The sequence below is a fragment of the Neophocaena asiaeorientalis genome, unplaced genomic scaffold (genome assembly GCF_003031525.2).
Source record: "Neophocaena asiaeorientalis asiaeorientalis breed wild unplaced genomic scaffold, Neophocaena_asiaeorientalis_V1.1 scaffold143, whole genome shotgun sequence".
In the NCBI taxonomy this organism is placed as follows: Eukaryota; Metazoa; Chordata; class Mammalia; order Artiodactyla; family Phocoenidae; genus Neophocaena; species Neophocaena asiaeorientalis.
In genome coordinates, this window is record NW_020175536.1 from 2,091,241 (window position 1) to 2,118,321 (window position 27,081).

At 41.2% G+C, this 27,081-nt stretch overlaps 1 protein-coding gene across 1 annotated transcript; it reads right to left on the reverse strand.

Annotated features, from left to right (window-relative positions):
- On the reverse strand, positions 1 to 27,081 carry LOC112390344 (lysine-specific demethylase 4D-like). The gene is made up of 5 exons (XM_024731278.1): positions 26,661 to 27,081; positions 22,077 to 23,388; positions 12,584 to 12,606; positions 6,386 to 6,392; positions 1 to 722 (listed from the first exon to the last, which is right to left on the reverse strand). The coding sequence occupies exons 2-5, from the start codon at positions 22,968 to 22,970 to the stop codon at positions 99 to 101; spliced, it is 1,548 nt and encodes a 515-aa protein (XP_024587046.1). The 5' UTR covers positions 22,971 to 23,388; positions 26,661 to 27,081; the 3' UTR covers positions 1 to 98.

Below are 27,081 nucleotides of genomic sequence, written 5' to 3' on the forward strand. Positions count from 1 at the left end.
TAGTGACCGGCAAATAGCCAAAGCTCTGAAATGTCAATGCGACCAGTCTCAAAGGATCCCCACGCAAGAGCAGTGGGGTAGAAAGGCATCCCCTGGGCTTAGGGGACAGGGCCACAACCACACCCAGAAGCCTTGTCAGGATGCTGGAGCCCAGGGCTGAGCGGGTCAGCGTTGTCCGGCGAGGGTGCATCCACAGGCAGGGGATGAGCCTCTGAGTCCTGAGCAATGTCCAAGGAAAGCCTCCTTTTAGCACTGGGGGGAGCAGTTGGATCCTGAGTCCCCTGTTCCCAAGGACGACGACGAGGGCCACATCTTCCAGCTGGGTGGCCATCCGGGGCAGATGGACCTGGGGTCGGCGGCTGGGTCAGGCCGGGCTCCCCGGAGGAGCAGGTGGCCGCAGCATCGAACTGGGTGGCCGAGCAAGAACCCCGGACCGGCGAGGGGCGCCGGGACACAGCAGGCAAAGGGACTCGGTGGCGGGTCCCACAGTCCAGGGCTACAGGCACACGCGGGCGCCGAGCGCGGCGTGGCTGGTGGTGCCTCAGGCCCAGAGTGGCTCCGCAGGCCGCGCGAACCTCCCTCCAGGCGTTCAGGCCCTGGCTGCTGGGCTCCGTGGGCCGCCTGTGGTCCACCACGATCCGGTCCTGCCCGCGTTTCCACAGCTCGTAGCGCTCCGGTTGCAGGATGCGCACGAAGGCGTCCATATGACACTTACCTGTGGCCTCTTGAGGTCTAGTGAGTGACCACGGAGGCCTGGGTGGGTATCCCAAATGTCGTGTCTTCAGGTCAGTATTGAAAACAAAACTTAAGAAAAAATACAATAGAGACAGGTTGAAAACTAATGTTTGGAAATAGTTACTAGGGAGCTACAAATAAAACACCACCGTGGACTATAATTGCATATTCAAATAAAGGCTAAAATTTCATAAGATTGACAGTACAAGAAATGGTGTTGTTGTGAACAGTGGAAATTCCTGTACTCTAGTAAGGAGAATGGAAATCATTACATTCACTTTGAAAAACTATTTGGACAGAATCCACTAAAAGTGAACTTACCCATGTGGTATGATTCATGCCTAGGATATGTGTATGTCTGTGCAATGAATGTCAAGTCCAAGAATGTTCAGAACAACATTATTTCAGTAGCCAAACACTGTAAACAACTCAAATGCCAGTCAACATTAGAATGGTTAAGTACACTGTAGTATATTCAAACAACGGAATACAATACAGCAATGAAGATAAACAAGAACTACATGAAAATATAAGAATAATTCTATAAACAGAATAGTGAGCAAAATTACCCAGACCCAAAAGAATACCTATTCTTTGCTTCCATTTTTATAAAGAGAAAAAGGAGGCAACATATTCTATGTTAGAAGTCAGAGTAGTGCTTACCTTTGTGAGAGAGAGAGGTTGTGAGTGGGGGTGTGAGGAAGTCTCTAGAATAATGTGAATATTCTATCCTGAAGGCAGGTGCTGGTTACACAGCCATCAGAATGGCTCATTGTCATAAATCATCAAGTTATGATGATATTTACAAATTTCTGTGAAATATTTTTTTAATTTATTTACATTTTTAACTAAATTTTAAAATATAGTTTAGGGTGAAAAGCATTAAAGGAGACAGATATCTTTCATCATACCAAAAGTAAAAGGAAGGGTGATTGAAAATATATGAACTAAACATTCAATTGAAGAAGCTACAAAATGGAAGAAGAGAAAGAAGAGGTAGGAGTAAAACAATAACAAAGAATAAAGACAAAGTTAATGAAAGAAAACACATACAACACCAAACACTGATGACCAAAATTATTCTTGGAAGAAATTAATGATAGCAATAAAACAAGGGCATAACTGAGCCTAAGAAAGAAGTGGAAAATAATCCACTAGGAATGAAATAGTGCACAAAAGAATTTTTTAAATCTCAAAAGAGAATCTTAGGAGAAACTTGACAGCAAGATTTTCAAAAGATAAGAGAAAAGAATAATTTTCTGGAGAAGAAACATATCCAAAATGGATCCAAGAAACACCAGAAAGCTTGAATAATTCCCCAGTATAAGAAGCTGGTTCAAAGTATGACCCCCGAAAGTCCAGGAGACACATCATTATATATGTGAATCTAGAAAACTTGCGAGAAACAGTTAACTCTTATTGTGCAAATTGTCTCAGGGTATGGAAAAAGTTGGGAAGCTACTCAGATGAGGCTATTCTGATCTCTGATAGTAAAACGAAAAAAGGACAATAAAAAATACAGCTACAGGCCTTCTCTGTTTATAAGCGTAGAAGAAAACAAAAAATGGAATGTTATACAATGAAATACAGAAATATAATAAAAGAATAATACATCATGACCAAATAGAATGGAAGGATGATTCAACATTGGAAAATTTACTGATATAATCAGAATATTAACAAATTAAATTAAAAATGCCATCATCTTATAGGTACCAAAAAAGCATTTGATGAAATGCAAAATCCATTCATGATTTTACAATTCTTACTTGCAAAGCATCAAGAGAAACTTGTTTTGTAAGATAAAGAATTTCAAGGTAAAAAAAATTCTGGTAAAATGTTATAAGTCATAATACTCGTTATTACTTTAAAATGTATATCTCAGAAATAACTAAATTTCCTTGTCAATTTCATTATTATGAACTTTCGTCAAATCTTTAACTGTGGTCATTTTTAAGTCTTTTGTCATTTACAGAGAGTACTGCGTGTACTCTGATGCTTTTGCAAAAATGTTCCTATGAAAGGGTTTCATCTTTAAGGAATTCATGGAAAACACTCTGACAAGTACAGATGTTTGGTAACTGACTATACTGTGTAACTGAACGATTCAGAACTCTAATGGCAAACTGATGAATTCATAAAAGTGCCTTACAAAACTTCAAGAAGAAAAAATAATTACTTACATGGGAATGAGGGAACTGATGAGGATGATTATAATATTTGTGACTTTCTGTTTGAATAAAAAAAAAATCCCACAAGAACTCAGAGGCAAAAAATATACAAGTCAATTTTCACTGCAAAGTAAAGGAGCTGCTACAGCAGAAGATTACTGGATTGAATGTCACTATTATGACATAGTATGAGTGTGTTTCGTGTTTGGTAACTGCAATCATTGTTGATTTCTTGTGCTCATCCATTTACAATGCTTTGTGTCAGTTTATTTATCACTTGTAAAAATAAAATACAGTGTGTGTGTGTGAAAAGAAAATTGAAAACAATGTCAAAAACAAATTTCACTGTCTATACTCCATGTTCAACTTGAACTCTATGGAGCATATGTAATAGTTATAATTTTAGGACAGAAAATATATGTGTACAAATAAACGAAGAAAAAAAAACCAAAGCAAACTATCTCATTAACCCAATTTTAAGTGCTTCCGTAATACTGTTGCCTAATCCTCTTAAGCTCCCCTCATTTCCACCATTCAAATATTCTCTTTCACTTTCCCCTGTCCTCAAACTTCAGGCACACCTATTCCACCCCACTTAGAATCCTTCGAATGTCCTAAAAGTCCCTATGTGATCTGGCCCACCATCACCTCTTGACCGCACCCCTTTCTACCCTGCTCCTTGCTCTCTCCTTCCAAACTCATTCCTGGTTGTGTCTCAAAAAAGGCCGGTATACTCTTGTCTGATGGTCTTAGCACCATGGCAACTCTCAAGCCTCAGGCCAAACATCACCTTTTCAGTGAAGTCTCCTCTGATCCTCTTGCTTTGGATAAAAGTAGAGACAATTTTCCTTCCACGGAAACAGGTACTCTCTCAAGAGAACAGTTTCAAGTGAAACTTGAACTGATGGTCAGTACCCATGTATCTCTTCCAGATTCTACTCAAATCAGCCCCACCCTAACTGCATCACTCCTGATGCCATCACAATTGAATGGAATCAGCTCTTCCAACTGTCTAGTAAAAGGCCTCATTTTTAAAGTTATCAGTGCACAAAACACAGGTATTTTGCCTGAAATTTTTCCTTTAACATTTCTTACAAGATAATATATGGTATCTAAAGGTTATACAAATTTCAGGGTCCTTTTAGGCAGAGAGGGATTTCCGTGGGAAAGCTGCCAGAATGGGCGGAGCTAGCACAGTGGTCAGGGCATTAAACACCACTAGTATCTGGTCAGCACAAGAACCAGGGAGAGGAGAAGAAAACCACGCTAAAGAAATCGGTGAGGAAGAGCTCAACTGCCTTTAGAGAACAAAGGCATTGAACCTTCCTCACCCTGCAGTCTCCCCAGTAAGGCTAAGAAAGATCAGCTGGCCTGCCATTGTTCCAAGTAATAGAAACTCCCCACATCTCCTATGGTCTGCAAGAGGTGCCAGAGGTCCCTATATGTTATCTGGGGTCCATTCAAGACAAGAGGAAGCTGGGGCTGGGGCCCAATCCTCTACCACCTCTCTCCCCAAAGAGGTCACCACTATTTGGCTAAAACATAAAACGTTTATCTTTTGGGTCTGAGATCAGGGACAAAATAGTAACCAAGGAAGGGCCTGCTCTCTGTGACCCCTGCTGGTAGCTTTTGTAAGAGTGCATCAAATGCAAGAGGGAAGAGATATGGGAACATATGCATACGTATAACTGATTCACTTTGTTATAAAACAGAAACTAGCACACCATTGTAAAGCAATTATACTCCAATAAAGATTAAAAAAAAAAAGAGTACATAAAACGAATGTTTCCTGCAGACCAGAATACTGATGGCAGGGGCCCCTTCAGTGAGCAGTAGTAGCTCTTTGTACCTCTGCCCTGGAGCCTCATGCACCATGGAATATGCAGAAGGTAGGTAATGCAGGATCAATGCACTCTTCTCCTTTTCTAACTTTAATGTCAACGATAGAAGAAACAATCTCGAGTTCTCTACAGAATGTATTGGTAATAAATGGTGGGGCGGGGAAGTGGTTGACAATGTAGCTCATCCCTGAGGGAGTGTGACAAATGCAGTTAACTCAGCCTCTAAAGATTGGGTGGAAGCCAAATAACATCTCTCTTCCTATTCGAGAAACACCTGATGAGCACTCAAGGGTCTTGGGGATAGGCTGTTATGAAGGAGGAGCATTGTTCATAAATGACCCTAGATGTTCATCCTAGGATGCCTGAACAGTAGGCTAGCCTAGACTCCTTCTATGACTGGACGGCTATAGCATTCAAAAGGGCCCAAGGTCCCCAGGTGCCTCCAAACGAACAGGGCTGCTGGCTTTCCCAGACAGCTCCTGTAAATGGCTGGCATTATATGTAGGCAGCTTAATTCCCCAAGCAGTCTGAAGGTCCCTTTCCTAATAAAGCTTCTGTCATCAAGGCCCTATATGAAGGAGGAGCAATGGACAAGGGGCCTCCACTAGAACAAAACCCTCCTCCACGTGGGATGCCTCTCCACGTAGATGGTGAAGAAATGCAGAGCCTATGTGTGCCTTGGTCTGGATGTGTTTCCTGAACTCATATTGTATGACTTTGTGGAATTTTCCTCCATGCAGAAGGGGACTCAAAAGATGGGAAGAAAGCACATAGTAAGGTTTCATCAGAGTTAGGGTTTTCCAGCCATGTGTATCTCAAGGAGAGAGGACCAAGTGTCTTGATGGATTGGATGGAGGGATAAGAGAGTGATTAAAATGATGGGCTAGTAAATTTACCTTGGGTAAAAAAGGAAATGAGAACCTGAGGGCAATGATGGAGAATGAAACAGTGTTTGATTCATGGGCTGAATGTCTCCATTAGGTCAAATACTTCTCTTAGAACGCTAGGAAATGTAAGCTAGAAAGAGAATGGGATGCAGAAAACACAGGTGGTACTCTCATCATTCCCATTTTATGGAGGAAGAAACTGAGGTGTAGAAAATTTTATATTTAAGTAAATAGCTTGTGTTCCCAATCCCTAGAGTTATTTTGGTACTTGACTTATCTTCCATATAAAACTACTTTGAGAGCATTTTCTAGGCCTTTTGCATCATCATATTTTCCAAGGGATCTTGGTACTTCATATAGTGAACACTCCAAAAATGTTTATTAAAAAAATAAGTAATTAATATCATTTGGTGCCCACTGCAATCTCTCTCTCCTCTTGGTTACACCCCATCTTTCTTCTTACTCTCCTGTCTTAGGAGAAGAAAATATACTCCCCCTCTCCAGAGCTAATCTTGCCATTCAAACTCCTTAAATTGACACCTCCCATGCATTCCCAAACTATGGTCAATTAAGTGCTCACTATCACCTCTGTAAAGAGTTAAATCATCAGTCATCAGTGTGTTTCCTGATTTAAGCTACATCCATTCTCTTTCCTTCATTTCAATACCCAACATGTCAAAACATAAACAAAAATAATCTATTTTTACAAAAGCATTTCCTCATCTCTCTCGTCTTCTGATTCTGACCCCACTTCTCCACTGAAATTCATCTCTGTAAATCATCACATCGTCTCCCAAGTGCTGCTCCATGGGTTACACTTTATCTCTCTACATCATTGATTCATGGTGCGCCTCCCTCCTACTAAAATGTCTCTGGCCTCCAGGGCACTGATAGTCTTCTCCGGTTCTTTTCTTTCTCCTTGGTTCCACTTCTTTTTCTACTATACAAATGCAGTCTTATTTCAAAACTTATTTCTCATCTCTCTTTGAACTCTTTTTATTTTTCCCCTTAAATTTCCTTTTTATGTTCACGGCATTCTTTAGTATCACACTCTCTCTCTTTAAAGATATTATTTACTGCCATAGCTTTCTCAAATAGCACTGACTTACTCCTGCGCTTCTGATTTTCTTTTCATTCTTGACTGGCCACTGAGTCCCTGAAAATCAACTTGCTTAGTACAAGTTTATCATCTTTCTCTTGAAATTAATTTCCTCCTTTAGAATTCTTTTTTTCTAAGGATGGGAATACAGTATCCCAGTTACCGTTGGTTATTACATCTCCCTCTCCCTAGTCATATAATCGGTGAGGTCAGGGGATCCCAGGACAGCCTACTGTGAGTCCCCAGCGACATCTATATACCCCAGGGAGGCTTCCTGTGCTCTCCTTCCTTATATAAGAAGCCAAGGATCCAGCTTGCCTTCCTCTCCTACTTATAGTTGTCACCCCTCAAGCTAGACCCTGAGGATCTACAAGTAGCAGTCACCTGTATCATGTGATAATCTGCCCATCTCACCCTAATTTTTAATCTTAAAAATTATTCTACAATGATTTTATTTAAAACTATATAAGTATATAATGAAATTTTTCATTCTATATGAACACTTCCTCAATGAAAAGAGAAGAGTGAAACAATTTAGAAAGAAAATTAATGTCAAAAATTTAAATACCGTGCTAAGGGTCTTTCCCCTAATACACCATAAAATGCTGATTACGAAGACTACACAGCCCCTCATTTCCCATTGAATTATTAATAGACAACCAAAACAAGGCTAGAGTTGCATATTTGTTATTGTTTGTTTTGGTTTTTGTTTGTTTTGGTTTTTGTTGGCTTTTCCACGAGGCATGTGGGATCTTAGTTCCCTGACCAGGGATCAAACCCATCCCCCTGCAGTGGAAGCAGAGAGTCCTAACCACTGGACTGCCAGGGAAGTCCCCTGTATTTGTTTTATAAACTAAATTATTTCCTTTTTACAATTCTAAGGATCCTAGGAGGAATGAGGTCGGGCTTCCATCTATACAAAATAAATAATCTAGATACACATTAGTCTTCAGATATTGAGCATCCAACTGAAACACTCTGATTCTGTAAGTGTAACTCTGTGCGCAAATCAAAGCTTCTCAGAATTTGCTGATTACAATTCCGGTGATCCTTCAGTGCTCCAGACAAATGTCTTCTCTATGGGTCTCAGATGGTTGCTTTTACTGTGAAACCGTCTCCATGATTCTTTCAATTGGAGCCGCAGGTACTAGTTGAGAATAAGTACCCTTTCGTTTCAGTTACTCTTACATTTTACCCTTATTCATGGTATCCCCAGTAACACAGAAATTCTTCATCTAAGGAAACTTGACAATTCTGACAATTGAAGAAAAGTATTTTTAGCACAATGATTAGACTTGATGGATTTCTGGAAATTAGGAGTCTTTCAAAAATAATTCCTCCAAGCTTTCCTGGGGTGTGTGTGTGTGTGTATGTGTGTTTTAAACTGGGGAAGGTAAGAAGTGAAGTCAGTTTAATAAATCCTCTCACTGTGGCCATTGTCCTGTTTGCTTATTGTAGAGATTGCTCAACAATTTCAAGACAGCAGGAAAGCCTTCTTGTCTTTTATGTTCCCTGCATATTTCAAAGCTATTATTTCAAATGAGGACTGTTGACAGAATGCCTCAGACGTTAGCCATTGTTTCTGCTGACAGCCAATATCTAAATGCTGTGTTTAATAAATTTCTTCTCAAGTTAGAAAGTCTACTCACTGTTTATTGAAAATAGTTATAACCATAATATTTGATGGCTAAATAAATTCTATTTGATGAAGATAAGTGACTCAACGTTTCCCCTATTACTGGAGAGTCATTTTGTTTTTTACTTTTCCACAAGTATTCCTAATCCCTTATAAATATCCTATACTTCAGTACCGAGATCAGTTTATTTGGTAAAACATTAGTTAAATAATTAAATTCCTTGGATTAGATATCTAGAAATGGAATTACTGCATTGCAAGACTTAAACATTAAAAATATTTAAAATGTGTCACCAAAACTTTCCAGAAACATGTCAGTTTACATCCTCACCATTAACTTTGCTCTGAAAAACAATCTTTAATAATTTGTTAAGAAAATTATTGTGAAAAATTTTGGTGAAAATGTGTAGCTCAAGTATTAATTTATACTTCTTAAATTACAACTAAGATTGACTTTTTCGTCTTCAGTGAATCTAGACATTTGTATTGTTTCATATCCTTTGCCCATTTTTCTCTAATATGGTTCTAGTGTTTTTTCTCATTTACTTACAAAAATACTTTATATATAATGTAAATATTTCACATATTTTACACAGTATATGAACATTTTACAAATTGCTTATGTGAATATTTTACATGTTAAACCCTTTGCTTAATCTGTTCATAGTTTTTACAGTTTGCTCTTTCTTTAATTTATATTTAATTTTAAATGGTTTTGGCATATATTTCATTTTAATATATTAAAATGTTGAGTGGGTCATTTCTTTTATAATGCCTTTCATGGCCTTTATGTTTAGAAAATTAGAAAGTTATCTGCCCCTCCAGAGACAGATAAATATTATCTTATGGGGTTTTTCCTTTTTATATGTTAATTGTACTTTTAATTTGGATTTTAGTTATACCTTTAATTCTAACTGGGGTTTTGGGGTTTGTTCTATTAACTTTTTTATTATTTTGTGAGTATGGTATAAGGAATAAGGGAGATGTAAGTATGATTCCTAGTCCTAGTTTGTTGTGTTCCTTTCTGGTAGTTTATAGGAGCTTTTCTTTGTCCCAGTGCTCTTAAGTTTGTTCCGTCTCAAAATTCTGGTTGTTTAGTTTTATGAAAACTTTTTAGTTCCTTCTGTGACAACTTCCTCTAGTTTTTCCCTCTGTACATTATCTCCTGTATTTGGATATCAGACCTCATGGACTGGACCTCCAATTTTTGTGTCTTTTCTTCTTCCAATTTTCTATCTCTTTATCACTATGCTTTATCTTTTGAAAATTTTTCTCATCCTTATCTTGTAAACCAACTTCTATTGTCTTTTTCATTTCTCCTATCAAACTTTTAATATTTAACAGCTCATTTCTGTCCCCTTAGCTTTTTCAAGTGTATTTAGTTTCCTTACCTGCCCCCCACCATTGTCCTATTTTTATTTAACAGGTGCACTTATTTCTTCTCTCAGAAAATACTAAAACCCGGACCCATATTGAGAAAACAAGCTTCATGTAACAATCCTTATGCTTAAAATTGACATTACAATCTAGTATTTCTGTTGTGTTCTATTGTGTTCCCATTTAAAAAATATGCTGCTGGTAACCCACAATGTCGTTTCTATGACCCAGTAATGGCTCATGTCCTGGAGTTTGGAAAGAAATATTATATAAATCATGGTGAGGCTTTTGATCTTTCAATGGCGGAGACACAATCACATTTGTTTTCTGGGCAGAAATGGACAGACTGGAGTGGCCCAGAATGAATAAAGCAAAACATTTATAGAGATCCAGATGAGAGATGGTAGCTTGAACTGGGGTGGTGGTTGAGACAGAAGCAGAGTGACTACTAGGGTGCCCTCACTCACATCTTATTATTTAATCTTACTTCCTCAGCGTGCCACGTGGGGAACTGGACCAGAGCGTTCAGATGCTTGTCCAAGATGGCATAATCAGTGAGTCCTGAGCCAGATTTGAGCCAGGCCCGTCTGCTTCCTAAGCCTGGCCTTTCCTCTAGGTCACTGCAAATCCATGAGGTGACCCTATATGATAGGAGAGAAATTGTCAGAAGAGCACATTTTGGAGCTTCAGAACCAATTCCTTGGAGGCTTCAATACCTGAAATGTTTGCCTATGTTTGGTCCCTGAAATGAAACCTAAATTTATTTCTTAATTAAAAAAACAAAAAAAGACACATACAGTGTGATGTCACAGTAACAACCTGACTTAGAGTCCCCTTTGATCTGGTGTTGATGACCCTGGTCATGTGGTACTTGTCCCTCAGCCAGGTCATCCCTACCCTTGTACACCTCTGCCATGTCCTCCATGCGAGGCTGTGAGGATTAGGGTTTTCATGGGATTTTTTAAGATTTATATTACTACCTAGGATTATACATGTTCCCCAATGTCCATTCATGTTGTCAACTCTAAACACAATTAAACAACTAGAAATCAATCCCTCTCTTTCTCATGTTCTTTATACATGCTCTATTATGCTACTTGTCATGTAAGGGTATTAATCATTCCTCTGTGTTCTCAAGTAGATCATGTACTTTGGGGGACAGGGTGGTACCTCCTTAGTCTCTGGGTCCCATTGGCTACCACAGAGTCTGCAGTAATAGGTGTCAAATTTGATAATTATGTTGTTTCAAAAAATGCAGAATATATAAATAAATTTTCGGTTTTTATGACTAAAGCATTTACATGATTTTAATTCACTGTTTTTCAAACTTTCTTGATGCCTGCCCCCCGCCCCTTTGATAAGCATAACTATCTCTGCCACTACTCCCCCACCCCCTTCGGCAAATACTACTTTTTCCTCAGACCCCTGTCAGTGACCAACGCGCACATAATACAGAACATTTGCACATCCCACAGCCAGGCTGATTTTGTCTACTTTAGTTCCTTTTAGTTTATAGTACAAACAAGAAAGCTTCGTTTTGTTTGCCTATTTTATAAGAGAAGGTATATGATGATATTGAGTTTACTTTTGCAAGTTACAAATGTCCTCACCCCAAGATACTAGAACACAGTACGTCATGGGAGTACCTTGATCTAATTAAAGTTTTACTGACAGCTCATTCTAGGGGAAGCCTGTCTTTCCCAGCATCTTTATGAGCGATAATTCGCTGTCTCTATTTGATCACCTCTGGTCCCTTTTCTTTGCCACTGACTCTCTTCTCCTGGGGACGAGGTTTCTAACCAGATCCTCTTAGGCCTCAGCACTCACACCCATGCCAATCCAACATCTGTCCATAGCTGCCAACAAAGACCTGAAGGGGACGTGTAATGGCTGATGTGGAATAAAATGACATTCTACTTGGATTTCAGTGGTTTGCTTGATTCTTTTCCAAGCTGTTTGAAGACATGTGTCAAACTGGACCCTTCTCCAGCCCTGCAGTCCTCACCACCTCATCTCTCATACCCAGTTTTGAATCCCTTCATCCCCATCAATTCATTCTGCAGCGGGAGTGACTTCCTAAAATAAATCTGATGACGTCATCCTACTCTAACAGCCCGTCAATCGCTCTCCATTTGCCTTAGGATGAAACCCTGCTCCCTACCTGACCCCCCAAACCACTGATATCTGATCCCTTCCTCTTGGGCCTCACCACTGGCCTGTGCCACCTGGCCGTCAATGCTCTGAGCTGTACTATTCAACTTCCTGCCGTTTCTACCACAGAGAGTACACTCTCTTGTCCCTGAGACTTTGCATCATAAAATACTACCCTTGGCATGGAATTCTCACCTTGTATTCCCATCCCTTCATCTCTTTCATTTACCTTTTTTTTTTTCTTAAACACAATCCAGCTAAACATTAGGTCCTCAAGCCATCCATCTTCCTAACAAGCATGCCCTCACTCAACCCTTGCCCTCCTCCTGCCCTATGTGATGTTAAGGGCCTTTTCTGATTGTGCCTTTTTTTTTGTTTTTGCAGCTTGTGAAACCTTAGTTCCCTGACCATGGATAGAACCCAGGCCTCTTCAGTGGAAGCATGGAGTCCTAATCACTGGACCTCCAGGGAACTCCCTGATTGTGCCTATTAATGCCAGTATTTCCCCTGTATCTAATTGCTACCTTGCCCCTCAGACATAAACATAGTGCCTGCTATACAGTAAGTATTTAATACACTGAGTAAATAAATGAATAAAAGTAAGGGAGAAAACCCATGAAATTTCATTTGGAGTCTCATGGCTCTAGTTCATTCATTCATTTTCAAAAGGTTTTTAAAACCTCTACCATGAGCACTGGCTAGATGCCGACTATTCAGGGAGGAATGAGGTTTGACTTTGTCCCTGCTCTCATGCCAGCACCTCGCAGGGCTCCATGGGTAACCAGAAAAGAAAGCAGAAGTTAACTGATGCTCTGCCTTAGACAGGGAAGGGCGACGCTGAGGAATTTTCACGCCCCCAGTGAGTTCTCTAACGTGCAGTTTATGCGGTGTCACCTCTAGTCCAGTGGAAGACAGATACAGAACTTTGTACCACAGAACTTGAAGTAGGTAGGGAAGACAGACAGACAGACAGACAGACAAGGAGTTCTGATACAGTGTGAGAAGTGCTCTTTAAGAGAGCTATGTGCTATGAGGGCAGAGAAGGGTCGCTGAAGCTAATCTGGGGAGAAGTGGCTCTGGAAAGACAGTAGCAATGGTGTAAAATCATATTAATGATGAGATATGTTGAAATTGTGGCTTGTAAACTAGAATAATTATTAAATTTCTAGCTCCCTGAAGCTACTTCTTTGTCACTCCTCTCTGTTGAGTGTCAAACCCTTGTATGAAATTGACAGGTAGTGAGGAACGTAACCCCATTTGGATTATGAGAAGAGGCAAGGAGGCTGAAGAGTAGCTCCTACTTGGGTGAGGATGCCTGATTCATTTTCCTAATCATGACTAAACCTACGAAAGGACATCAGGCTCAACCCTCAAGTGAGAAGCAGAAGGCCTCAGAGTCAAAAGTGGTGGCTGACACCCAAGCCAACAGGAGGCTGAATCACGTTCTCCTGAAACTGTGGGCAGTAGTGTCTTCTTTCTGGCAAAGCTAAACCTTGGATGATGTCTAGAAGTAACACTACACAACCTCAGTCCTCATAGAAGAAGCCACGTGTCCTCATGTACTCTCTCATCCCATGAGCTTACACTAACAAAGACATATGGTCCATAGAACTCCTGAACACTGCCGGATTGCTCAGCTTTTGGATATTGATCCAGATGTTAGGGGACAACTCCAGACAGGAATAACTTTGAGACTTCTCATGCAGAGAAATATTTAAAATAACTTTTCTGAAACTTTTTTTTCCCCTGCTTTCCTTGTCTGCAGGGAGAAGAGTGTAGTGGTTATGAGCTGGGCCCTGGAGTTAGACTGTCTGGGTGCAAATGCAGTGTGCTCCTGGGCATACTGTGGAACCTCTCTATGCCTCAGTTTCCTCATCTACAAAATGAGGATAATGATAGAACCTACCTCCTAGAGTTGTTTTAATTAAGACAACATGCATTAATATACCATGTGTCATTGATTAAAGGACATACATTTTTCACATGTCTGAAATTGAGGTGCAGTTTACAGTCGATAGCATAGCAGAGTTTAGTTGCCTCAGTGGTAGGAAAAATAATGGTGTAGCTTATAATCAGTGGCATCTTAGATGTGATGAAATTCAGGATACAAGGAGCTTAGAAAAATACATAGCACATAAACAGTACTAAATTAATGTTTAATAGATGATATAGATTTAATATATGTAGGTCTTCTAACTTCATCAGAGCCAAGCTATATAGCTCATTTTTAAACCAATGTCCGAGATATCCATGGCAAATGATAATATGACTGACCCATTTCCCAGGAAAGAGAGAAGCTGCTCTTAGTACTTGGCCTGGAGGTGGTGACAGCATCTGGTACCCATCCCTTTACCTTAGCCAGGAACTCAGAAAGGTGATATAACTGAGACCCACTGAGATGTGGATGCCTTGGACAGGTAAAAGTTGGATGCCTCTTTAGGTCAACATTCTTTTCCTAATCATTTATTAGAGAACACACATGGCAGAAGGGGCAAGCAAGCTCTCTGTGGTCTCTTTCTAGAGGCACTAATCCCTTTCATGAGGGCTCTCCTCTCATGACCTAATCACCTCCCCAAAGCTCCACTTCCAAATACCATCACTTAAGTTTCAACGCATGAACTTTGGAGGGAGACAAACACTCAGTCTATGGCAGTAATGTTGAAGACAACAGTCTGTTTAGTGGGTGAAGGAGGACCATTTGACTTAAGTAGGTGGTCTCTTTTTTTCCAAATATTGATGTGGTTACAGGAGACATTTATTTATTCCTTCAGCAGACACTGACTGCCTTCCTCCCCACTGTGGGCTAGGCTCAGGGCTAATTGCGGGAGACACAGAGTGTATAAAACATGGTCTCAGCTGTCCTGGAACTCACAATCTCGGCTTTCTACCAGGTCATCTTGATTTTCTACATGGAACTTTAAACATTCATTTCAGAAATCTATTTGCCTAAGTATCTATTCCATTATAACTACTTATGAATTTAAAATAATTGCTGTTTATTTTTAACACTGCAAAAAACATTAAGGCAAACATTCAGTCCTATCTCTGTCTATATGTGTCTGTCTTAGTTTGAATATAACAGCATCTGGCAATTGCAAAAGGACTCCAGAAGTGCAGATAAATGAGAAAAGCAGAGGTCTGGGTATCAGGAGACTTTGATTTAAATCTAAGCTCTGCTATTTATAAGCTTTTTGAGCTCTCTGAGCCTTAAGTCCCTCATTTGTAAAATTGGAATTATAATACCTACGTCACATTTTGGACATGAGAATGAAATGAACTAAACAATGTGAAGCACTTAAACTAGAGCAAAACTGAGCAAACGGTAGTTTGTTCCTTCCATATAGTTTCACTGAATCATTTGGATTAGCTTCTATGGTTTATGCAGTCTTTGCAATCCAAATGTGCTGTTTAGGACAAGGGGCAAGTCTGAGCTCCGGAAATGTTTTGTTTGGCCACCAGGACTTGGAAGTTTTTTTTTAACTAGCTGTCAACATTTACATGATTTTTTTCATAAAATCCCAAGTTGTTAGCTTCTCTGGAAAATTCAGAAAATGACAATCCCATGACCCTCATTCCCACAAAACAACAGCAGACTGGCCCCCAGGAGAGTCCTTGGCTTTACGATGGGGCATGAGCCGCCCTCCTCACAGCAACAGTCACTTAGATAACCGGACTGAGCCGGGTGGCAATGGGAATTTTCTACCAGGGGTCAAGGGTCTCACAGGAAAGGTCAGCAGGCTCTGGGTGCTGTGAGCAGTGGGCAGGAGTGGATGAAGGAAGGAGATGAACCCCATTTCAAGGAAATACAAATTCCCACCGCTGAAAAGCCAAGCCCCAGGTACACGGGACTGACAGATAGACTGTCACCAGCAGAGCCTGGACACTGTGAACAGCAACCAGAGAAACAGAAACATTGGCCAAGAAGCCTGCACAGAGCCTTGTCACCTGTCCATAGTTGGAATGAAGACGGGGAACGGCGGGGGCGGGAGAGAAGAATGTGTTTTCCCCGTGTCCCTCCATCCTTCCACTGGGCATTTCGAGAAAAAAACAAACAAACCCTCTCACTGGCACTTGCTGAAGAAACTAAACTGCCATCCACCCCTGCAGCCTAACTGCCCATGGACCAAAAGTTAGATGGGTGGGTGTCAAGCATGACTGCACAGCAGTTTTAACATTTGTACTGCAGCCAGTGGAGCTGGAATTCTGGGGTGGTGAGAGGATGGGGGGAGGATCTAGACATCAGTGTGTTTCAAATTTGATTCCAGTGGGTTGAGGTCCAGCGCACTGGAGCGGTGCCTCTCCACCTTGAACATGCCCCTGACTCACCTGGGATCTAGTTTAACATTCAGACTCTGAGTCGTAGGTCTGCGGCCAAAGTCCGAGCTCCTGAACTTCACCGAAGTCAAAGGCGATGTCCGTGCTGTGGATCCTGGCCACGCTTTGATTGATAAGAAGCTACAGCCTTTTCCAAGAGGCACAGGAAAAGATGTTCAACATCGCTAATTATTAGAGAAAGGCAAATCAAAACTACAGTGAGATATCACATCACACCAGTCAGAAAGGCTATCAAATAATAGTAATGAATAATATTATTAAAGTAATATAAAATAAGTAATAACTTCAATAATGGCTGGACTTTGCTGTGTGCTTCTCGTCGAACACTGTGCTGAAATCACACTTTTTAAAAAAAAATCTTCAACTAGATGTGAAATAGCTTGTTTTTCCTCAAGCTAGTTACTACTCTAAGTCTCTTACTTATATTAAGTCAGTTGAGGTTCACAACCATCCTAGCAGGGACAACCCCACGTCTGTCACCTCTAAGTCTGAAACTAATAACAGTAATGAATAATATTATTAAAGTAATATAAAATAAGTAATAATAATAACTTCAATAATGGCTGGACTTTGCTGTGTGCTTCTCGTCGAACACTGTGCTGAAATCACACTTTTTAAAAAAAAATCTTCAACTAGATGTGAAATAGCTTGTTTTTCCTCAAGCTAGTTACTACTCTAAGTCTCTTACTTATATTAAGTCAGTTGAGGTTCACAACCATCCTATTGTTGTGAGTTCTGTTATTATCATGTCCAGAAGAAGCCCGCCGAGGTCACACGGTTTTATGAGCGCAGCCCTTGTGTTTGGACACAGGGTGTGTGCTGGGCCCCGCCGGCTCTCCCAGGAGCAGGGGCCTCGGAGTGCTGAGTCACTTGCCAGTCACCCTAGCAAAAGGCAGAGCTGGGCTTCCAATCTCCATCTGCCCGACTCTACAGACTGAGCTTCTGGAAAGAAAATGCACGATGTATACAAATTGGAAGTTCAGGGTTCTTGACACATTGTAGACCCTCATAATATGGTAGCCACGTTTCCTGTCTCTAGCCTACTTGTTTTTACCTTTCTCCTAGAGTAGCCAGTGTCAACTGTAGACAAGCAGTTACGGGGGTCTCTTTATCCATTTGGGCTGCTATTACAAGACACCATACAGTGCGGGGATTGAGCACCATTTTCTTTTCACAGTTCTGGAGGCAGGAAGTCCAAGACTAGGGTGCCAGCATGGTCAGGGTCTTGGTGGGGGTTCTCTTCCTGGTTTACAGACAGCCACCTTCTTGCTGCATCCTCACATGCTGAAGAGGATAATCGTCTCTCTTTTTAGAAGGGCATTAATCTGATTCATGAGGGCTCCACCCTCATGATCTAATTACTTCCCAATGGCCCCACCTGCAAATCCCTAAATGGTGATTAAGGTGTCAACATATGAATTTAAGGAGGACACATTCGGTCCATAGCAAGGGGGGAGATCGTGGGAAAACGGAACGGAACACAGGAAATGGCACTGAAATGACCAGGCTCCCTAAAGGAGCCAAGGAATGTCAATGTCATGAGTGGAGGAAGGGAGGGATTTGACAGTAAGCCACACTCACTTCCTAGAGTGAAGCAGCCAGTGGGAGCATTCAAAGCCAGTCCCATTCCCCTGCACACCTGATAAGAAAGGAATGCCCAGAGTAGCCATCATTCTCCCAAAAAGGTGACCTGTGTCCATTTGTCAGGTACAATTGAGAAAAGTGAACAAGAGAGCTGCCATGAGCCCGAGAACAGAGTGAAACAGCTCTGAGAGCCCCAAGAGGCTTTGGCCCTGAACTTGAGGCTGACTGTTCCTAGTAAAAGACACCTTTTTTCAGAGGCTCTAAAAGCAGCAGTTTGGGGGAGAGCCTGGCTACGGTTATGGTAGCTGGGAAGAAGCTGTGGTGTGGTGAAACTGCCTAACTGCCTGTCTGTCTCCAAGCAGATCATAAACGTCATACTATGTTTCCTTAGCATGTACGACTAGCCTGGCACGGTGAGGGTGCTTAATATTTGTGGAGTCAATGAATGAAGGTCTCATATTGGAATAAGACAAACAGAGATTATTCTCTGGCTCTGTAAGTTATTTCAAACCCCAGCTGAGAACCGGATATCTTATTTTAAAAGGCAATTAACATGAAAGCAATTATGCTGTAATAGGAATTATTTATTTATTTTAGGTGTTTCTTATGATACTAGCTCTTTTTTTCATTTCTATTGGTGGTTTCAAGTCATTCACTCAATCGACAATATTCACTGAGTCCTCACTAAACAGAGAAAGCCAAGAAAGATAATTATCAACTCTTTTAATCTGGTTCAATCCATGAGCTAAACCATAGGGTAATAAAGTACTCAGGGTCCTAGAGGGTTGTGTGTAAGTACAGTCAAGGTGATATACCACAAGAGAGCTGAGGTTAGGTCACCTGGTTACTAAAGAGTTTCTAAGGAAAAAGAAACTTATGCAATAGACCCTTGACATTCCCAGGGAATGGATCCTAACCTCTTTCTTAGCAAATTCTTAATCCTAGCTCTTTCCTAAAAATTATCCGTCTCTGGCGCCAGGATTTCCCATGCATAGCCTCAAATTCTAAACCTATAGGCCGTTCAATTCTCACACCTGATCTCTCACCTGGTAGCTGTTTCTCCAGAGGATTTCTCCTGAAGTCTCCTGAGGAGATGCCTTCACTGCCCTCCGCATTATGTGAATATGGGCCTCAGCACAATTCCAAAATACTGACTGCAGTGATTTGCTGCTGCTCATACATAGCTGAGATGGCTGTTGTCAACTTAGTGAATGTCAGTGATCTGCTGGCTCTGTTAAAGTCCCACCTAATGCAATACAAGTCAGAAACGTGACATGTCAGCTGGTACAGCAGGAAACGAGAACATACAGACATTCTGCTCTCAGGATTTGCATCTGGTAGGAACGATAGAGCCATTTCCAGGGATGGCTGTGAATTATCCGTGCTTTCAAAGACTCTGTGGCCCCCAAATTTCTCCATCCCCAGGTCACCTAAAACAGCAATAGCCTCAATCACTCAGTGGGAGGAGTTTGCATTCACTGAGTTATGACATTCCCCCCGCCTTCCCCCCGCCTCAGCTCCTGCCACCTCTCTCCTGCTCTCCAGCCACTTTGCTAATCTGTGAGCCCCTTAAGGGTGCCCCCACCGCAGCTATTTGCATGTGTTGTCCCTCTGCCTAGAATGATGCTCTCACTCCCTTGTCCACAGTGCGCATTCGAAGACCACACTCCCAAGAGGCCACCCTCTCCGACATAGCAGTCCTGTCACTCTCTAACCCCTTACTCTGCTTTATTTTTTCTCCTAGCCCTTGTGACTGCTTGACTTGTTATGTCTCTCTTTATAATGAGAATATAAGCTCCAGGAGAACTGAAACTTTGCCTTTTTCACTGTTGTGTCCCCAATTCCACAAATAGTGCCTGGTACATGGTAAGTGCTTAGCAAACATGTGCTGAATGAATGAATGAGTTAATAAGAGAGTGAGTGAACGAGCACTGAAATATATAGACACCATGTGAAGCTTTTGAGAAGAGGCTCTCTGAGAGATGGGACAAAGAAAAGATGCTCTCTGAGGTCTACAGGACTGGACGTAGCTCTTTTTTAGGTAGAGGGGCCTGAAAATTTAGGGCAATTATCCCCCTAACCCCCACCACTTGCTGAGGAACTGTGAGAAGGGTCTCGCTATTACCCTGTAATCACTGCAGATCAATGACAAGGAGCTTGGGAGGCATTTCAGTTTGAGTAGCTGGTGAGCAGGGCGGGATGGGCAAGGGCTGCTCCTCACCAGGATCTGTTCGACTCAGATCAGTGTCCATTCCACTTATCTCGGTAGCCAATTCCTAACAACTGTTTGTGCTTTCCTATTTAAAGTGATGAAAGGTAACACAAACATTGGGGCAAAAGCAACTTCAAGACCCATATATGGTCACAATCTAACGACATAAATATCATGGTGAAGTTATTTTCAAATATCTGGAAAGGAAATTCCAAAATTAATATAGTCTCACCATACAATCCAGCAGTCGCACTCTTTGGTATTTACTCAGATGAGCTGAAAACTTACATCCACACCAAACCTGCACACAAATGTTTATAGTAGTTGTATTTGTAATTGCAGAAAAAATTGGAAGCAACCAAGATGTCCTTCAGCACGTGAGTGGATAAATAAAGGGTCATACATCACACAATGGAATATTATTCACCAATACAAGGAAATGAGCTATAAAACCACTAAACGTGGAGGAAACTTAAAGGCATATTACTACGTGAACGAAATCATCTGGAAAAGACAAAACTATGGAAGCGGTAAAATGATCAGTGGTTGTCGGGGGGGAGGGGGGATGATTAGGAAGAGCACAGAGGATTTTTAGGCAATGAAACTATTCTCTATGGTATTATAAGTGTAGATACATGTCATTATACATTGGTCAAATCCATAGACCGTACAACACCAAGAATAAATAAATTAAACTAAGGACTCTGGGTGATAATGAGGTGTCAGTGCAGGTTCTTCGATTGTAACAAATGTTCCTTTCTGGTGTGGATGCTGGTGGAGGAGCCTGGGAAGGAGTATGTTGGAATCCTCTGTATTTTCCACTTAGTTGTGTTGTGAAGGACTCTGCAAAATTAAAGTCTATTAATTAAAAGAAAAGTAATGTGTAAGTCTGGGGGTGTGGTGAGCAAAACATCAGTAGAACTGAGCATCAGAGAAAGAATACGAGTAGATGTCCTAGGCATTGGGCTGGCCCTAGAGGCCAGGAGAATGTATGGACGCACATCAAATTAACTGAGCACCTCTTACATGCCCGTCACATTTACATCCCCAGTATCTTCACAAAATTCTCGCACCGTAATTCTGGCTCAGAGAATATCAATGATTTTTTGGCTGAAGGTCCCACGACTAGACAGTAGCAAAGCGCAGGTTTGAATGCCATTTCTGCTGACTCTAAGTCCAGTTCTCCCCTCTAAGTAACTGCTGGAAAGCTCAAAGCAGTTACTACCGAAAAGTTTGCTTTACGAAACACATCACGCTTCAGATTCAACTTTGCACATATGCATACAGAGGGGGTCCATGGATGGACTGACTTTGTGGATGGAGGGACAACACAAAACCACATCAACAGCATCACATTTATTTACTTCACCATTAAAAGAAAAATAAGAGGCTGCAGGGGAGGTGATAGGGAAGGAGAACTGAATAGAGAATTCTTACTACTATCCAGAGTAATAGCCTTTCTGGCATTTCCCATACCAAGGACAAAACTTCATAATGGACAGAGTCAGCTTCCCCTGGGTGTCACCCTCTCTGCCATATGTGGAAGGAAAGCTTCTGCAGCTCTGGATAGGGGCCAGGGAAGGTGGTCTCACAGTCTGGTTACAATGCAGACCTCCCCAAGTCTCCTTTCTTCTCTACAGTGCATGCCAGGGACACGGCCCATCTTCCTCACCTCTTCATGGCCACACTCATCTTATCGTTCCATCTCCAAGCCTGGCTGGAAAGGAAGATAAAGCCTCCCCACCTTCCATTTCCTTGCTGCTCCAAGAAAACAAAGTCTCCATTCCATATTGCTTCAGGAAAACAGAACACACACACACACACACACACACACACACACACACACACACACAATTTCAGTACTTTTCAAAGCTCTAGTCTTAATGTTACTATTCTAACATCCAACCCCCTTCACAGTGGGTAATTATAGGTCCCTTTTAGAATCCCCACCCAGCCACCCATTTTTAATATCCTAAGGGTGCTCACCTGAAATCTCCCTTATTCTGACGAAGATCTTTCCAAAGGTCAGAGCCCTATTCCCAGGCCACTTTGCCATAATCGATCCAGCGCTGGGTGGCAAAATTGATGGTTTCCGCGCAGTTGAAGCCAGAGTGGTAGCCATAGGGAAATGTCACCATGAACTCTCCAGCCTCCTGAGTGACCCGACCGAAGGGGATGCCGTTGTCCTTGAGGACCTTGGGAGAGAAGAGAGCCACCTTGTGCCGCAGGAAGGCCTCACAGCCCCGCGAGCTGCCTGGGAAAACCCCCCTGGCCAGGCTTTCTAGGTGCCGGCCGTGCTCCAGGGGCACCACGTACCAAGTCTTGGGCTCCCCGACGTGCAGGTAGCTGATGTTGTAAAGGTCCATGTCCTCTGTGTGCCAGGCGAAGGCGGTCTTCCACATGCCGAAGTACACGTAGGGGGTGTTGACGCCTTCGATGACCACTCCGCACTCCTGTTCCAGCTGGTCCTGAATGGTTCCCAGGTGTCCAACGTTCCACTGCTTCGGGTTTTTATCGAATAAGGAGCCACTGACGTCCACAGCATATACTGGTGAATCATAGGGGCGTGGTTTCCAATATTTTCGCTCCAGATCCTCAAAATCAGAGTAGAATGGAGTCTGGTGTCTTTCACTGTTTGTTAAGAGGCGATACTCGCTCACGGTCATGGCTTTCTTCTTTTTGCGGTGCTGAGTAAACACACCTGCCTGCCCAGCGGTCACCTGCTGGAGGGGAGCGGCTATGAAGATGTCATCGGTATCATCGTACGTCTGTCTGGCTTGCCATCCTTTCGGTGGAATTACCTTGGCTAGGCCAGCTCGGTGTGCACCTTGCCACTCCACGTAAACAATATATTTGCTGAAATCTTCAAATTCTTCCATGGTTGGGTGGACGATCGTAATCTGACAACTTGGGTTCTGGCTTTCAAAGTGCTTAGAGTGCATGGCGGCCACGGAATAAGCAACGGACTGCCAGCATCTTAGGTATGCTTTGGACACCTGAGAATGCTGGGGAGTAACCTCTTCCCTATACTTCCTTTATCTTTAAAGAAGTTGTGATAGAGCTGAGAGGCAGGAACTCAGACTTGAACTTTTCAACAAACGAGGTGGTATCTTCTCCAGGCTTGTCAATCCACCAGAAGGACTCCACTCTTGTCAGCATTTTGGAGCCGAAGGAAATCCACTATTTCCCAGAGGAGACGGCTCTCTGAGCCAAGTCCTGCCTCAGCCTGCAGCTCTGTGAGTTTCCTCTGTTGGGGGTATAAGTGCCTGAGACCTCTCCAGATTCCCAGGCTTGAGTGCATGGGTGGCTTCTCACCTCACTGTAGCAGAAAGTCTCTTCATGGAAGTTTCCAAGCCAAACCTGAAGAAAGTACAAAATATTGAAAATAAGTGGATGACAAAAGAAACTGATTTAACATCAAGTAAAATAAAATTGTATAGCAATCTTAATCTCAAAGTTTGGATTTAAGGGCAAAAAGTACACTCTCTTGGTAGGCATGTGAACTGGTGCAGCTATGGTGCATACTATGGAAAACAGTATGGAGGTTCCTCAAACACTGTAACTAGAACCACCATATGATGCTGCAGTCTCACTTCTGGGTATATAGCTAAAGGAAATAACAACAGAATACCAAGGAGCTACCTGCCCTCCCACATTCACAATGGATAAGATATGGGAACAGCCAACATGTCCAGCGATGGCTGAATGGATACAGAAGATGTGGTACGTAGATACAATGGAATACTACTCAGCCATAAAAAGAATGAAATTTTGTCATTTGCAACAATATGGATTGTCTTGGAGGGTATTATGTCCAGTAAACTAAGACAGAGAAGGACAAATACGGCATGGTATCACTTATATGTGGAAACTTAAAAAAAAAAAAGAGTAAAACTTACAGAACCAGAGTAGAAAAGTGGTTGCAGGGGAGGAGGGCAGGGAAGGGAGGGTAAAAGGGTACACAGTGAATAAAGTCTCAGGAGCTAATGTTAACCATGGTAATTATAGTTGATAACAATGTGATGTATAGTTGAAATTTTCCAGAAGAGTAGGATTTAAATGTTCTTACCAAAGAAAGTAAATATATGAAGGAAATGTGTTAATTAACTAGATGGGGGGAATCCTTTCACAATGTATATCAAATCACCACAAAATTGACTGAACATTTTACAATTGTAAAAGTCAATTATACAGCAATCAAGCTGAAATTTAAAAACAAAGAATTAGGACAAATCATAAGACAGAAAAAGAGGAATATCTAACAGAACAGTAAGGACACTAAACAAGCTTGAAAAGAAAGGAGTTAAGCACTCAACTCAAGAAATTGGATGGCTTAACCCAAAAGATAAATTAGGGAACGGAAAACAATGATATAAGCTGAAACAATTACAAAAGAAAATATAACACCCAATAGAAATGATGACTGAAACCAAAATGCAATTTGTAGACCATTAAAAGTGTAAAAACATAAGCATAAGAGAAAAAAGAGAAAAGTACAAGCATATCACGTTATAATAAAACAGGTGACGCAGATAAAAATCTACCATTATAGAAAGAGTGCCTATGTAAACAAAAGCAGGAAAAAAGTACAGAACACAAATAGACACGTCCTTAACAAGCATTATCCTTAATGTGTAAATACTTGAAACATTCTAATTAAAATCTAATCATTAATTTGCATTGATAGACAAATTATTAGAAATATAGGGTTCACTCAAAATGGGAGAAAATATTTGCAAATGAAGCAACTGACAAAGGATTAATGTCCAAAATTTACAAGCAGCTCATGCAGCTCAACATTATAAAAACAAACAACTCACTCCAAAAATGGGCAGAAGAACGAAATAGACATTTCTCCAAAGAAGATATACAGATTGCCAGCAGACACATGAAAGAATGCTCAACATCGTTTATCATTAGAGAAATGCCAATCAAAGCTACACTGAGATATCATCCCACACTGGTCAGAATAGCCATCATCAAAAAATCTACAAACAATAAATGCTGGAGAGGGTGTAGAGAAAAGGGAACCCTCTTGTATTGTTGGTGAGAATGTAAATTGATACAGCCACTATGCAGAACAGTATGGACTTTCCTTCAAAAACTAAAAATAGAACTACCATACGACCCAGCAATCCCACTACTGGGCATATACCCCGAGAAAACCATAATTCAAAGAGTCATGTACCAAAATGTTCATTGCATCTCTATTTACAATAGCCAGGACATGGAAGCAACCAAAGTGTCCATCAACAGGATGAATGGATAAAGCAGATGTGGCACATATATACAATGGAATATTACTCTGCCATAGAAAGGAACGAAACTGAGTTATTTGTACTGAGGTGGATGGACCTAGAGCCTGTCACATAGAGTGAAGTATGTCAGAAAGAGAAATAAAAATACTGTATGCTAACACATATATATGGAATCTAAAAAAAAAAATTGTCATGAAGAACCTAGGGGCAAGATGGGAATAAAGACACAGACCTACTAGAGAATGGACTTGAGGATATGGGTTGGGGGGAAAGGGTAACCTGGGACAAAGTGAGAGAGTGGCATGGACATATGTACACTACCAAATGTAAAACAGATAGCTAGTGGGCAGCAGCCACATAGCACAGGGAGATCAGCTCAGTGCTTTGTGACCACCTAGAGGGGCAGGATAGGGAGGGTGGGAGGGAGGCAGTTGCAAGAGGGAATAGAGAGGGGCACATATGTATAATTGATTCACTTTGTCATAAAGCAGAAACTAACACACCATTCTAAAGGAATTATACGCCAAGAAAGATGTTAAAAACAAAAAAGAAATATAGGGTTCAACCCAGTTTCTAGACACTGATTAGCAAACAAAATCTATAGATCCCATGCACCAGTTAACAATCAATTATAAAGTGAAAGAGTAAAAAGGTTTTAATCCCTTTAATAACAGAAATACATGGCCCCGATGAAGAAATCTAAAAATGATATGCATGCAATGCTTGTACTTTAAATCCATAAATAAATGTGAATTTTACCAGGGAAAAAAAGGTGCTTTCTGGTATAAAATGTCATCCTTTTCATCTTTATGCTTTAAAGGAAAAAAAAAAAGCCAAAAAAGTGCTTGCTTTCTGCCAGTCTAAAATCTTAATTCCAAATGATGATACACAGGACCCAGAAAATGGTTTCCTTGAAGGATTCAGCCTCTGAATGAAACAGGCTGTGCTCAAAGTCTGGCTATATATGTCCCACACCAATTCCAATTCAATCAGTACCACCCCAAATCTAATACCCTCATATGCAATCAAAATCTCTCATTTGATCCCACATATTTTTCAAGTCCCTTCCAATTGACACACTCCTTACCCAGTTCTAGAAACCCTCTCATTCCCATTAGATCGTAGTTTACTAAATGAGGTGCTTTTTCCTGAAAATCTTTGGGATTTTTACCAAGAAAATATTAAGAGAAAAATTAACTTCACAAGTTGGAAAATAGTTTAAAAATAAAAACTCAAGGAAAGGATATCCCAATGTATAGTACCCTCTCTCTCGCTCTCTCTCTCTATGCATAAATAGTGTCATTTTTTAAAACTTCTGGTAGGAAAATAACTCTTTTGCTCATAAGCACAAATTACAGAAATAAAGTGACCTACCTTCTACCAACAAAATCCTGAATCCAGTTGGAGATATTCAAGGACCCAGAGAGAGAGACAGTGTTCTCTGGGCAGCTGGCCTCCAAATGCAGACCCATGTCCTGATGGCTCTGGCTTTCTACCTGGGCAAAGGTATAATTTGATCAGCACCAGTCAACGGTAATTGCTCTCGTTGGTCAGCCCACTTTGTCTGCGCCCCTTTGAGTTTTTAAACCAGTCTTACAGCGAACTAGGAGGTTGAAAATAAAAGGAGTGGGAAAGTCAAACCAAGCAATTATTAAACAAAAGAAACCTGGTCTAGCAGCAATGAATATCGAATGTATTTATAAGGTAAAAGAAGGGCAGCTTTAGTTATGAAAAAGAAAACCTCCTGGGGAAGATTACAATGATGTCCTTTACGCACCTAGACACATAGCACTGA

What these genes read in the sequence shown, in the direction of transcription:
- LOC112390344 (XM_024731278.1), bottom strand. Translation starts at nt 22,970, where the DNA reads ATGCACTCTAAGCACTTTGAAAGCCAGAACCCAAGTTGTCAGATTACG. An exon ending in GCTGGATCGATTATGGCAAA is followed by an intron (nt 12,607 to 22,076) that starts GTGGCCTGGGAA and finishes CTCCCTGAATAG; the next exon opens with TCGGCATCTAGCCAGTGCTC.